General features: G+C 35.4%; 1 protein-coding gene across 5 annotated transcripts in view; it reads left to right on the top strand.

Moving 5' to 3' along the window:
* The window catches only part of FSD1L (fibronectin type III and SPRY domain containing 1 like), a 42,450-nt gene extending 28,530 nt beyond the window's left edge, over window positions 1-13,920 (top strand). For 3 of the 5 annotated variants that reach the window (XM_087716214.1, XM_087716217.1, XM_014060890.2), the window contains 5 exons: window positions 263-295; window positions 3,873-3,973; window positions 4,858-5,109; window positions 8,361-8,449; window positions 11,011-13,920. In XM_087716214.1, the coding sequence (XP_087572340.1) occupies window positions 263-295; window positions 3,873-3,973; window positions 4,858-5,109; window positions 8,361-8,449; window positions 11,011-11,133 (598 nt within the window). In that variant the 3' untranslated portion in view covers window positions 11,134-13,920. The remainder of the gene's footprint in view (window positions 1-262; window positions 296-3,872; window positions 3,974-4,857; window positions 5,110-8,360; window positions 8,450-11,010) is intronic. The other 2 variants (XM_087716216.1, XM_087716215.1) reach the window with 2 other exon arrangements.
* The last annotated feature ends 561 nt before the right edge of the window (window positions 13,921-14,481 follow it).

Below are 14,481 nucleotides of genomic sequence, written 5' to 3'. Positions count from 1 at the left end.
TACCCCCTTCCCCGTGTTTTTGTAAGCCGCCCTGAGTCCCCTCAGGGAAAAGGGCGGCCTATAAATTATAATAAATCTACCAAATCTACCAAATCTAACATGTGAGAGTGACAGTGTTACATATCAAACAATTAGATAGTTTAAAAAAATAATCCTCCTCCCATGGTAGTAATTTAGAAATTGTTTTTTTATCTACTGCTTTTTAAATATAAAACTTTGTGTAGCAGAAAATAGCCTTTAACAAACTATTTTTATCTGACAGTGGCCAGATTACTCTTCTGAAGAGCAGTGCAAGGTGATATTGTGTCTCCTCTTAGCCATAGGGTTTAGCCTCCAGCTTTACTCTTCATTTTTTTCCCTTTCAATTCTGTCTCTCTGTAGACTTGGCATGAATCCCACAGCCTTTACCAGTACACAAGCCACTGTATTCCAGTAGAACTTTCAGTGTGCTTTAATTTGTCACCTTTTGCATAGCCTCTCTAATTTCCTTTGTGCAAAGTATCCAAAGCATTATATTACTTCTAATAATTTGCAAAGTACAGGTAGTTTAAATTTAAATGAGGAAAATCTGAACTAGGAACCTGCCTAGCTTGTTTTAAATTTATTTCATTAATAAACAACCACATCCAGGTAAAAATAAGCATATAAGCACTTTCTCTTTAAAAATATTTCCTATGTACATATGCTCTCTCATATTCATTTACTCATGCACACATGTACATGCATGTAACAATGTAATCAGCATTGGAGTGCCACAATGCAAGTTACACACTTTTTATATGTGTTACGTTTGTATGTTTTCATATGGAAGAGGCAAAGATAATAACACAATGCAGCTTCTTTTAATGAAAGCCTGAATTCTTGCAATTGTCCCTACATATGTATATCAATATGGGATGTTGTTTGCCCACAGGATTTCTGTATGGGTAGTCCTAATCCCTGTAGTATCATGCTTTCCTAGCCCCTCAGCCAGTCTGAGTAGCTCTGAGCTGCACTTAAAAATCTAAGCATTCTTGTTTTCTGCATATTTCAGATTCAGTCAGTTACGTATCACGTATTTACACTATGTATTGACAGTTTTTCTGGGCAGATTATGGCCATCTTCCTGTCCCTCTTACACTGAAGTGTGTGTAATGTTCACGGGAGGTTTACTCCATAATAATGAAGGAGCCCATTTACTTTCCAATTTGAAGTAAATGGAAGTCTCTGTCACTGCAAGCATTAAACTGAGGTATCTGCTCCTTAAAACTATCCAGTAGAGTCATTTTTAGACAGACACTGACTGCTCTTTACTACATTGTTCCTCAGTCTGACGCTTGATAAAAATGTCTGCTGAAGGGACACTTAAGTTTTGAGCTGCATACTATATAAACATGGAAGTGGACATCAAAACAGACAAAATCCTCTTTCCAAAAACTGCAGTCAGATAGTGAAATGAATGGATAAACGTGGAGCACTGTATTAACAGTTTTGGATCAATCATTATTAGAGGAGATTGATTGGCAAAATTCTGTGCTGACTATGTGTCTCCTGCAGTATGAATTAAAACATTGCTTTCTTCTGCCCTCTGTAGACAGACTAGATAGAATTTCACATCAAAAGAATAAAGCAGATTTTCTTAATCAGATAAGTTTTTATAATTACCCTGCATGTCTTTTCATACAGAGAGAGTGTTCTAGTTAAAACACTTTTTGCTTTGAATAAACCAAATATACTGGAAATAGTACAGCTCAACTACAGTGGCTTATCAAATCAGTTGATTATATGCATCATTGTACTATCCTAATACAATCACATAATTTGGCTTGCATTTTTTCATGTATTGATTGGTGGTTTCCAGTATGACAAATATTTAAAATTATAAATGCTGTTGAGAATACTAGTAAAGGCTGTTAATATAAAAATATTTTCTGGGTGAAGGGAACTTAGAGCACACCAGAAAAATAGCATGTAAAGTTTTAGTGGGGGGGGGGAGTATTAATTTTAGTCTATGTTTGTCTTATACCAAACATGGCAGTGCTTTAATAAACTTGCTATTTTTCTGCATAACCTGATAGCAAACCTAAGTTTGTTTTTTTGGTGGTAATTAGAATAGACTTTGCAATAATGACTGACTTGGAGTATGAAAAAAGATGTGTGTATTAATCCTTTTGTTTGAATAAATGCTTTAATTTCTTGGCTTTGCTGTCTTTCATGCTTCACTTCTTTCTTTCTTTTTTCTTTTGGTAAGTACTTTTTTCTGAAATGTTTACTTGGTGAAACACTTTTTCAGTGATATATGGTTAATGTTTTCAGCATCCACAGTAAGGTTTTATTTTGGAAAAATAATTTCTGCTTTATGGTCTTCAGGAGTGATTGGCAACTCTAGAGTTCCCTCCAACTGTCCTTCTGAATTTCATTTTTTTTTTGCCAATTTGAGGCAGGAAGCACATCAAAACTGTAATGTAAGCCTCAAAAGAACATATTTCATTTTTAAATCTATATATCCAACCCCTCCAAAAAAAACCTAATGGGGAAATAAACTTCCAAGTGTATGAATAATGTGGCCCTAATCACTTTGTATCATTATTGTTTCGCCAAAAAATGGACCTATATTCCCTAAGAAGTAATTAAGAATGATCTTTGATCACCAATATGTTGTACATAGTACAGTATTTTATTATATTACAGTCTAAATTATAGTAAGTAAATCAGCCTAATTTAATACATCTCCAGTATTTATATAATTCATTCATAAGGATAATGTGTGCTGACTACAGGTAGTCCTTGCTTACAGTATGGTTGAAAATGCAATGTTACATGACTGCATTGTTTAGCAATAACAATTCTCATTGCTTATTGAGTTGGGGCTGTTAAGCGAGGACATCCAATCAATGTCCTGTCTGCTTCTAACAAAGTGAAAAGGAAGCCCTGGGCAGCTTGCAAGAAGGCTGGTTGATTGGTGGCTAGGTGGCTGCTGCAACATGGCATGAGTGTGGCCAGGCTGGGGGTGACTGCTGCCAGTGTGCAAGGATGTTCAGTTGCCCACTGCAGCACTGTGCAGATATGCCCAGGATAAGGGTGGCTGTTGCTGGTGCGGGAGAATGCACAGGTGGCCACTGCAGTGCCACATAAGCATGCACTACAGAGTGTGGATGAAAGGGTGCTATGGACTCCAATCTTGCACTCCATAGCTTGGCTCCTTAGGTGAAAAAACAGAGGGAGTAGTAGGAATGACTTACAGGAGTGACTTGCATCCTTCCCCACTGGTTTCCCTACATACTTTGCTAGTGGGAAGCAGGCAGGGAAGGTTGCAAGTGGCAATGCTGCAAGTGTCATACATGCTAGCTGGTTGCCAAGCACCTAGATTGTGATCACGTGATGGCTGGAACTTTGAGAACTGGTTATAATTGCCACTTGTTCAGTTCCATTGTAAGTTAAAACACTTAACTGAGGACTAGCTGTACCATCAGTGCAATGCTTTAAATCTGGAAGACACACTAATGAAGAAAGAGTGATGCAATACTGAAATTGGGCATTTTCTTGGTTTTAAGATACTAACATTTAAGGTATTAATATGATCAGATTGAGCAGATTCATAAGCAGATTGTTTTGATGTTATAAAATAACCACTTAGTAATTTGTCCGTAACTTTTCTGTGGTTGCGATATGCTTTATGTTCAACTATCCTATTATCTGCATGGCTTTTTGTTTTGAATATATAGAAATGTGTAAAGCATGCCTGCTTAGACAGTCTTTTGTCTTAAATGTTTCTGCCAAACTTATTTCTCTTTTTAAAGTGTTCAGACTAATTTGATGTCTTAACTCACTTGTAGACATTTTTATTTATATACTATCACAGTCAGTACAAATTAATTTCTTGCACCTTATAGAAGTGGCACTCCATCTCCAAAGCGGTCATCAGTTAGCTCACGCTCACCTTTGATAAGGGGCAGCAGAGATCGATTTACTGGAGAATCGTATACAGTCTTGGGTAAGGTTTTTTATAAAACTTTTTAATTATAAAAAGTATTATAGAGTTATGCATTCCTGTATTTCTTTAAGGCTTATCCCAGTCAGGAACCCAAAAAAGCTCCAAGAGCTACTTATAAAGTTTGCAAATTAGATTATTAGAATCTGAGAAGCATTTCAACACAAGAAAAGAGATTGAAAGAAATGGAAAAGAGCCAAGCAAGTTAGTTCATTGCCTAGATGAATAATTGGTAAGGTGTTATCAAGTCAGGCTGAACTGTTGATTGTAAGGACAAATGTTTATTATTTGTTATTATGTTACATTTTAGTTAATGTAGTTAATTGTAGCTCTTCCACGGATGTTACATTTGTTAAAAAATTTCATTTGTCCATATTATCTTTTCTTTCCTTGTCTTCTCTCAAAATTTCCAGGAACAATAATTTTTCTCTAGTTCATCTTTTGTTCACATCACATTCCCAAAGTTTGTGACTGGTCAGGCATGCAGTTATTTTACACTTAATTTAGGCCTGGGAAATTGTTTCTTCTTGCATCTATGATGCTCTTAGTAACTGTGTCCAAATTGCAAATTTGAAAGTATTTCTTTCTCTACTTTTTGTTGGTTATATTTTTGCTTGCACTACAGCTGTTCTCTTTTGGATGAACTTTTATGAATTTCTTCTCTTTGGCTCTTTTCATGAGTTCAAGGTTCTGTAGAAGCCCTTCCAGTGACCATTGGGGGAGTCCAACTGGGAATTATATAAAATTAGGAAGATATTAACAATATATACAGTTTTAGTTTATACCTGTATGCTTTGTGTCTAACATTTAACATGTATGTGCTCTTAATCTCTGAGAAATCTCAACTGACATAAAGTGTTAATTGATGATACTGTGTTTTCCTCCAGGAGATACTACAATTGAAAATGGACAGCATTATTGGGAAGTAAAAGCCCAGAAGGACTGCAAGACATATAGTGTTGGAGTAGCATATAAAAATTTGGGCAAATTTGATCAGCTGGGAAAGACCAATACAAGCTGGTGTGTTCATATCAATAACTGGCTCCAGACTACATTTGCAGCCAAACACAATAATAAAGCAAAAACACTAGATGTCGTGGTTCCAGACAGGATAGGAGTCTATTGTGATTTTGATGGAGGTAATTTTAAGATTTCTAAGCTATTACTGGAAAAAAAACCTGAAATATAGTGGACAATTTTCCAATCCAGTAACAATTATAGTGGCAGTGGACTGAAAAAAACTTGGTCTGAATTTATCTTTAAGCTGTTTTCTATAAAACAAAACAAAATACTTTTAATATAGTTTCTAAATGTATTAACAGGGTAAGAACAAGAGCATTAATTGAAAATGGTATTATATCAAACATACAAACTTTATGAGTTTCCAATTTATTTCCATTCATAATCCCAAGATGGAAAGGGCTTTATACTATCTGAAGGAATAGGCATAGGCAGTTTCAGTTACAGTATACTTCCCCCCCACCCCAATTCCTCAGGAGATACATTTGAATCTGATTTTTTTAAATTCTTCCAAGCATTTTAATTATTTGGTCTGCTAAGTTTAGCTTATTTGCTGCTTAGTAAATTTTTAATTATTGGTACTGTTGCTTTTATCATTTTAATATTTAGAATTTTAATTACTGTGTTATACTGTGCATTTTATTTGTTTAGAATGTCTGTGTTAAGCAACTCTGGATAAATCTGGTTTTGAAAAGCAGCATATATAACAAACAAATAGTTTGCTGAGTATTTATTTAGGTTAAAGTGCTGCTGCAATATGTTGATACTGGATTGGAAAATCTTATACCATACAGAATTTCATGTCAATTAGTAATGCAGAATCTTGCGGCTTTTCTAAACAATTGTTCTTACCATTTGTCAGGCATGACTCAAAATAGCTGTAGTGGCCCCTAGATCAGTGATGGTGCCGAAAGCATGAAGGGAGTCTTCTCAAAACAGTGCTGTTTTGCAAAGGGAGGATTTTCCCCCTCTCAGCGCTGTTTTGTGAAGGAAGGCTTCTCAAAACGGGACACCCCCATCTCTTTGCTCCCCTCAATCCATCTCTGTCTCCCGTCCTCTCTCCCCTGCCAATGGCTCAGTGTGAAGAACTGGGAGGAACTGTGCAGTGGAAAAGGAGGAGGAAGGAAAGGGGGGGTGGGGGAGAAAGAGAGAGAGGGGCAGAGAGATAAAGAGTGACATATAAAAGGGGGAAGTTGGGAGATGCTCCCTCTAAATACCGACCCCTCTGCTTTTTTGGGGAAAGGGGGTGATCCCAGGAGGGGAAAGGGGGGTCCTTGGTGAAACTCTATCCCCTATTCCCCCCCCCCATCCCAGTTAAGCCAGCTTGGTTTGGGACCCAGCTTTCTAACTTCATTTGGGATCTTCTAACTTATAGGATCTTCCTTTACTTTCCTCGCCCCCTTTGCTGGCACTTTCGGAACTTCTCTTTGTTGGGCGGGTGATTGGTGGAGGCGGACACATGACAACCTAACAACCACTTCCCAAAGCCAGGAAAAACATAGAGGGGGAAAAGTAGTAGATCTCCCAGCAGAGAGCCAGGCGTTTTCCTGCCTTCCATATGCAAACACTGCGACCCACAGCCCTTCAGTAGGATGAAACATTCTCTTGAAATCTGCTTCTCATTTTCCATGGGAATTGACGTTCTCTACCTCCCTTCCAACTCTCTCTGCTGTTTTATTTAACCCTTGGATCTATTGAACCTTCCTTCTCCTCCCCCCTCCGCCCCACCACCAAGTCCAAGCCCCCAAATCCTTTTCTTAAAAGCAAGCCCACCGGGGCTCAGTTTCTTCTCTGTTGCATTTCTCTTTTTCTCTCTGTTTCTCTTTCTTCCTCCCTCTCTCTTTCGCCCTCGTTTCTCACCCCTTTCCTTCCTCCTCCTTTTCCTCTGTGCGGTTCCTCCAGTTCTTCATGCTGAACCATTTTGGGGGGGGGCAGAGAGAGAGAGGAGGGATAGGGGAACCTGGACCAAACGTGTCAGGGAGCAAAGAGACAGGGGCATCCCGTTTCTCAGCTGCAGATGTTTCAGTGTTTCTTTTTATTTGCTTACCCTTGGAGAGTTTCTCTCCCCTCTTTTCTCAGAGCACCAGGCCCTGTATTGATGGGGGGAGAGGAGGCGGTGGGAGGGGGAGAGAGATAGAGAGGAAGAAAATCTTCTCCTTTTGTTGGATTTATATTAATTGTCCTTTCTTGTCCTCTAAAGAATTCCTTCCTTCCACCCCCTCAGGAGAAATGGCTGTGGAGAAGCAGGGGCAGCCAAGAGTAGGAGATGAAAAGTCCTAGACCCCATCCTAAAGCCTCTGGAGGGAGAAAAAATGACTGAATGCGCAAACCGGAAATCTATTCTCGAACTTCTGGTTTGCCTGTTGAGTTGTTTTTCGCCCTTGAGGCTTTAGGGAAGCCTCTGGAGGGCAAAAAATGGCCAAAAATGAAGGCCAAAATCAGCTGGCCAGCACCCACATGCACGCTGGAGCTGACAGGGCAACGCCTCGCATGCCCTAAGAAATGGCTCTGTATGCCACCAGTGGCATGCATGCCTAAGTTTCGCCATCACAGCTCTAGATCTTTTCACTATGAAACAGTGTCAAAAGTAAATAGAGAATAAACCTTTCAAATTAAAACAGAGGAGCAGGAAAGCAGGGAGTTAGGGAAATTAGAACTTTTGAGAGAAAAATAGTCTTGATTATGATTATGAAATTGATATGAAATCAGTTTTTAACTTCATTATCTTAAATTGAAAATGTCAATCAAACAAAAACTTTATTATGGTCATAAACCAATATGAAATACAACTACCGAAAAGGCCATTAGTTATTAGATGTGAAATAGAATCTCTCTCTTCACAAGTGCAACATCTGTGATTTTCTGTGTGTAAATGGTGGTATACTTTATGGAGACATTTCATAAGTCTCCATAAAGTAACCAGTGCTGAAAGTAGTGTTGAGCTAGAGCGATTGTTTGAACAGGCAAAACAATTCAGACATGCTATCATATGTGCTTTTAATATGTGTACAGATTATCTTTTTGGCTGTTGGGAATGCAGTGTGTAGATGTATATCTGTGCTCTCATTCCATACGTTCTGCTTCCTAGTTCATGAGGTAGCTGGCATTGAAAACAAGTGTTGAACAACTTGCTATCCCATAGTCCAGTATTCTAAGTCAAAAGCTATTTCTTAGTTACCCACTCTTGCTATAAGATATGCTTTTTAGTTCTGCATGCTGACACTGGCAACAAGATTTCTTAATACTCTTTGTGGGTGATAGTTAATGGTGTGTTATGAGGAAACAATATTCGCTTCAAAGATTTCCTGATTGAAAAGACTTTTGAGGTTTATTTTTGAATGGAAGTATTAATCTCCATTTCTCTCTTTAGGTCAACTCTCTTTCTATAATGCAACCTCAAAGCAGTTGTTATATACTTTCAAAACAAAATTTACCCAACCTCTATTACCAGGCTTTATGGTTAGTATTTGTTATCTAATCAAATTACTGTTGCAATGTTTCAATTTTACAATTTCAATTACTCTTGTAAATAAAATCAAAATTTAAAATGTTATGAGGAAATCTGTAATATAATATATTTCACCCTATTTATAGGTTTTGATGGGTATGACAAGCCTACAATCATCTATACTGCTTAGATCTGTTCATTATGTCTTTTTTTAAGTGACAGTCTGACTGGTTTAACTCCTATGTTCTTTAAGAATTCAGAGAAACATCTAATAAATTAAAGAAGTTAAAACTGATAACTTAGACTTTAAAAGATCCCAGTTCTTTAACACATACTCTTATAAATATAAAATCTGCATGGATAATTTTTGTAGAACAACAAATGTTCTGAGTATATACATTCTTGTTTTTCTTTCCTTAGAAGCAAACCTGAATGGCTACTACAATAAAGAAAACTGACTTGCTTAATTATCAAATTTATATGTTATTCAACTCCCAATGTTTATTAATTCTATTGAAGTGAGGCTATATCCTTTCTATTTAGAAAACAAAAATACATACTTAATGCAGACTTTCCCAGCTTTGTGCCTACCAAATTTGTTGAGACGTTTTGGTAGGCATATCCTAACCTAGAGTGTTAAAAAAGGATTATGAATCAATGTTTCTAAAAGCTATAAGTAAATAAACAAATTAGAAGAAAGGCAATTCTGTTTTTTTAATTAATTTAAATATCATTGCATTTTTCAGTTCTCAATTTGTTTCTGTTCTAGCTGTTATTTAGGATTATTTTCCTATGGCAGTTCAGAGTTTATTAAAACTATATAATCAAATCCTATAAAAATAGTAAAAATAAAGGGAATTTATATGTGAAATATATATAAAGGGAAAGGAAGAATTATATATAATTAGTAGAATTAATTAAACTAATAGTAATTAAATCCCAAATTCTGGGAGAAAGGCATTGGAATCTTTAAATTTCATAGCGGACTACATTTTTTGTAGTCTTTAGAGAAGTCATTGCGAGGCATTGCGTTTTCAATAAAACATTATGTTCCCTCCTATCAAATTCTACTTTAGACGCTAGTATCAACGCCTAAGCAGATTTGTTGGTCTTTTGTATAGTTGGCATCAAAATTTTAATATTAACCATCAATATTTTAAATTGAGCCTGGAAATAAATGGATAAAGAATGAACATGGCAAAAATAGTTAGTTTCAAATTGTCCTTCACAATCAACTGTGCACCTGAATTTTCAGAATCATTTTTAATAGCATGTCAGTTATAGTGTTTTACTATGGAAGTAAACATGGATCATAAGGCAGCTTTTTGAAATGAAATAAATCAATCTACATTGTAGTTGCACTTGATTTAGCATATGTAGGACAAGTGAAGAAAATATGTTATGTATTCAGGATTTCTACTGAATGCTGTGAATGTCACAGCTATTTTTTTCTTGAAACATAATTGAATCTTAATTTTAATCATTTGTTTACTTCATCCAAATTTTCCCCCCTCCCCCAAGTAATGGAAAACCTTTCTTTTTCCAACTTTAATACAGGTGTATTTCTGTTTTCACATTCTGAAAATAGATGCAAAGAATAATGAGGTTACCCTCTGGTAGTAATAGAATCCAGATTTGTACAGGCAGAAGATCACTTTTGTAAAGGGGAAGAAGTTCTCACTTGTCTTCCCCATTATAGATTTTAATTATATAGTTATCATTTAAAACTGAAATTTAAAAACTTCAAACCCTTTCCCCCAGAATTTGGGGTTTAATTATCACTACTACTTCAATGAATTCTATTAATTATATGCAAGATTCTCCACACTGGACAATATCCTTTAAAATTTGAGAAATTCTGAAGAAATTAATAAGAGATAGTTGATGGACTTCAATGAGAGAGAAACTAGCAAAAAAGGTGGAAAGATGGACAAGAAGTTCATGTTGCTTTTTCTGCTTCATGCAATCAAATCTAGTTCTGGTGTTATGTCTTGCCATTTTCTCTTTCCATTCTTTCAAAAACTTCATTAGAACATTTTTTATATGATACAAGTTGTTTGTCTAACAAATGAAGAAGAATCTATCCTGTGTAAAAGTATACTCAGTTTTAAAATAATACTGTGTGTTTTTCCTGATGTTTCTTACATACCAATCATTAACAATTCTTAATAAAAAGATAAATGTGAGAAAGTATGGTTTGTCATGATAGGAACAAGCTATACTGAGTTATAATTGTAAGGTGAGGACTGAAAGTTTTTGTGTATTATTCTTTAGCTTTGTGTCATGATTTATTAAAACAATCCATCTTCAAAGTGTAGTTTGAAGTTGGCTGGTTCAACATACCAGAATTAATATTGTTAAGTACAGCTTAGGGCTTGAGCATAATGTTGAGTCTGGTTAATAACAAACAAATAAACAAACAAACAAACAAATAAATAAATAAATAAAATGCTTGAGTTTGAAACAGCCATAATAAGGCAGTGGGAAATTTGTGATTCCAGTGATAATCTGTTTTCTTTTTAAGAAGAAAGCTTGGACAATTTCCCATTGTTCTTTATATCTTATTTTTTAGGTTTGGTGTGGTGGGCTCACATTGACAACGGGATTGCAAGTGCCAACAGCTGTGAAAACACTGCAGAAAAGTGAAAATGGGTTGAGTGGTTCCACTGGTAGTCTAACCAATGTTATCCAGTGATGTTCCTGGCTAACAGCTACAATAAGATCAAAGAACAGTTTAATGCATTCTTGCTACTTCCAATGCCTGACCACCACTAGTGCAAAATGCTTGTATTGAAACTGGCTTCTACTGAAGTATTAGCAAGAATGTATTGTGGTATAATAGGAAAACTTTGCTTTGGCAAAGGAATATTTCAGGTTATAGTTGTATGCTTCTCTTAGACTAAACATGACTACTTGTCTTATGGTTGCTTGACTGATGGTTAATTCTGAATGATGTGTAACAAAGACAAGTATGGTCTTAGTATAACTTCCCTCCACCCCATTGCTTTTCTCCTTTCTAGGTTTTCTAATAATTAGGTTTAAATTATAAGAAAATGAACTAAACACTAACACTTATAAAATGGGAGTCTTTTAATAGTCAGAAAAAAATGTCCACAAATAGAAAAGGGGAGGAACATGAATTGTTTTGATTATTGTCCTTGCATTCAATGTAGCGCTCTTATTGTCAGACTCCAAGACTTAATTTTGTTATTCATCCTAAGTAATTTTATGTCGGTACTTTGTGTTTATTACTTTACAGAATGAAAGATGTCATCTATATTTCACTACTGTACATACTTACAACCAATCAGTTTAACTTAATGCATTTTAGAGAAGCTTCTGTTTGTTTCTTTATAATGTGTTCATTCTCATTCATGTTTGTAAATGTTCGCAATTATCAGGCCTCTTTAAAATGAACTTGATTATAAAGTACTTCTGAATCTTTAAGAATCCACTCTGTGTCAAGGCCTATCCGAAGCTTGGAGTATATGATCAAATTTGCTTCTAGCCCTACAAAATTTTATCCTTTCCCTCTCCATACACTGTCTATATTAAACTTTCTGAAAAACTCTTGGGTCTTTTAAGAAATTTCCCAAGAGTGTAAAGAAAAGTGCTTTTTATATCAAAGCACATTCATAATTGTTATGTTTGAAAAAAATAGATATGTGCAATCTTAGAAATTTGGGACAGATTTCTCAATTGAACTGTCTGTTCAGTTGCTTTTCTCAGGTTCTTCTTGACGGTTCCCTTTTCCAACCAACTTGAATCAAGTTAACGCTGTGTAGAAAAAATATGTATTTATCATGTAAACCAAGGAATTGTTTACAATGTAATATTCTATAGACAAGACTCCCTGTATTTGTGATACTTTTTAGAGTATTTAATCTCAATTATATATTACATGCATATTTGACTTACGAAATAAATTTTTTCTTATAACTGGATGAACATCAAATGCCAACTCTACTGGGGAATAAAAGAATTATTCAAAAATGTTATTCGCATTTGGAATGGTGAAGTTTGGTCCAAATTAGCCTGGATCTTGTGGAAATTTGAATCATACAGTTGTTAAAAAGTAGAATTGATCATTTATTTCTGAGAGGTATGCAGTGATATACATTGTCAGTTCAATTATTCAGACATCTATTAATATTCCACAACTCAACTGCTTTCTAATTTATTTTACTCCCATCAAATTGAGTGTTTGGAAATTTTAATATGCATCTCAAAAATAATGTATTAAAAAAAACAAGATTCTTATCTCTAGTTTAAAGAAAATAAGCTCTGTAAAAGTTGAGGGATATTTAGTTCTGATGGTGTTCAACAAAGTAATCCCTATCAGTTTAACAAAGTAAGACACGAGGAGATTCTTTAAGCACTTTAGACACTTTTTCTTTACTTTGAAAAGATAAGGATATAATTCTTCTGATCAGCTCTATTTGATGAAAAGCATGCAGATGTTGAATGAAAGTATTACTGTAGTTTGTGTTTTGGGTATGGAATGCTAGATCATAACAATGGATAGTGTTTTTCCAGTATGTACATAATTTGTCTGCTTACTGTAAAATGTATTTTTGTATTATAAATAGTTTTGTTTTGTAAGTTTATGGGGGGGGGAATCAGTTTTGCTGATTTGGTATTCAGAAAATTAGGAATTTTCATTCAGTATCTGAGTACCAAAATTTTGTAAACTAGCCTAAAAATTGAATGATTTATTAAAATGTCAAAAAATGTGAATTTATTGTCAAAACAACAAGTTAATGCCTAAGCCACGTGGACAATATTATGGATGAGAATTTAATTTAGTATTATTTAAATATTACAGCATTATGATATAAGACAATTGCTAGAAGTTCTGTTTAATATTACAGACTTAAATAACTGGCTAAGGAGAAAGTAGAAATAGTCATTTTTAAAGTGAACTGTTATCTCTGTTCCCTGCCTTTGCTTCTGGATATGCATTCTTTATGAGGAGAGCAGGTTTGAAGCAAATCATTATGTTGTGAGTACTGACGTTTGAATTATGCAAATTATAATTTGGTGCAGTAGCATTTCTTCTGTGAATAGTTTCACACTTGTTGACTTTACCTCTTCTAGCCATTTGGGGCGTTTGACACTAAATCGAACAGATTGAGCACACTGTATTCAAGGTTTTGCCCTATAAGCTGACTGTTCCGTTTTTCACCACTGATAAAATAGTTCTGCACGTGCCTTTTCAAACTAATTCCATATCTCTGCTGTTGCTTATGGCATTAGATGCTGAGATTAGAATACATATTATTATTATTACTAAATAAGGATATTGTGGATTGATGGTTCTGCTTCCATTCGGTGCTTTAGTCTTAATCCTTGAGAAAGATCCAAAAACAATAATCTCATCCCAATCACACTGGGTGCCTTAGAGCCCATTGAGTGTTTTTATTTGCTGTGTCTTTAAATCACATCTCGGAGGGATTTTGTATTAATAAACATTGGGAAACCACTCTTGTAGTCTCTTTTTTAAAAAATTATTGTTGAGCTACTGAAATCAGTATCTTTAAGGATGGAATTACTTTTCTGGCATAAAGCGCTAGTTTGGTGCAGTGAAGAAGTTAGACTGGTACTTTGGAGATCCATGTTTGTGTCCACTCAGCCACGGAAGCTCACTGGGCAACTATGGGCCAGCCACACATGCTCAGACAAACCTACCTGGTTGTTGTGGGGGTGGGACTGGTATGCATGCCTCTTGAATGAAAGGCAGACTATAAACCTAACAAATTACATGAAAATAGTGCCCAATTTTCCTTTGTAACTTTCTGAAGAGACAATTTTCATCAGATGCAAGTTTACCAACCACTTAGTGATAGTTGGAATAAATTTCAATAGAAATTTCCAAAATTAATTGGTGACTTTCAGTGAGTAAATATGGTTCTCATTCATACTCTCCTCAAATTGAACAAGTCCAATCTGCTCAATTGGGTTTTTCTAGCAAGCTTTTAATGTGGTGTTATACTGCCTTTGATTATAATCACACTATGGACAAAACAGAAAATGGCCATGGATG

This window comes from Thamnophis sirtalis, unplaced genomic scaffold (assembly GCF_051295495.1).
Source record: "Thamnophis sirtalis isolate CommonGarterSnake01/CBP01778 unplaced genomic scaffold, rThaSir2_p1.2 scaffold_5, whole genome shotgun sequence".
In the NCBI taxonomy this organism is placed as follows: domain Eukaryota; kingdom Metazoa; phylum Chordata; class Lepidosauria; order Squamata; family Natricidae; genus Thamnophis; species Thamnophis sirtalis.
The sequence above is the reverse complement of the archived record's forward strand: the minus strand, read 5'-3'. Positions and strand labels throughout refer to the sequence as shown.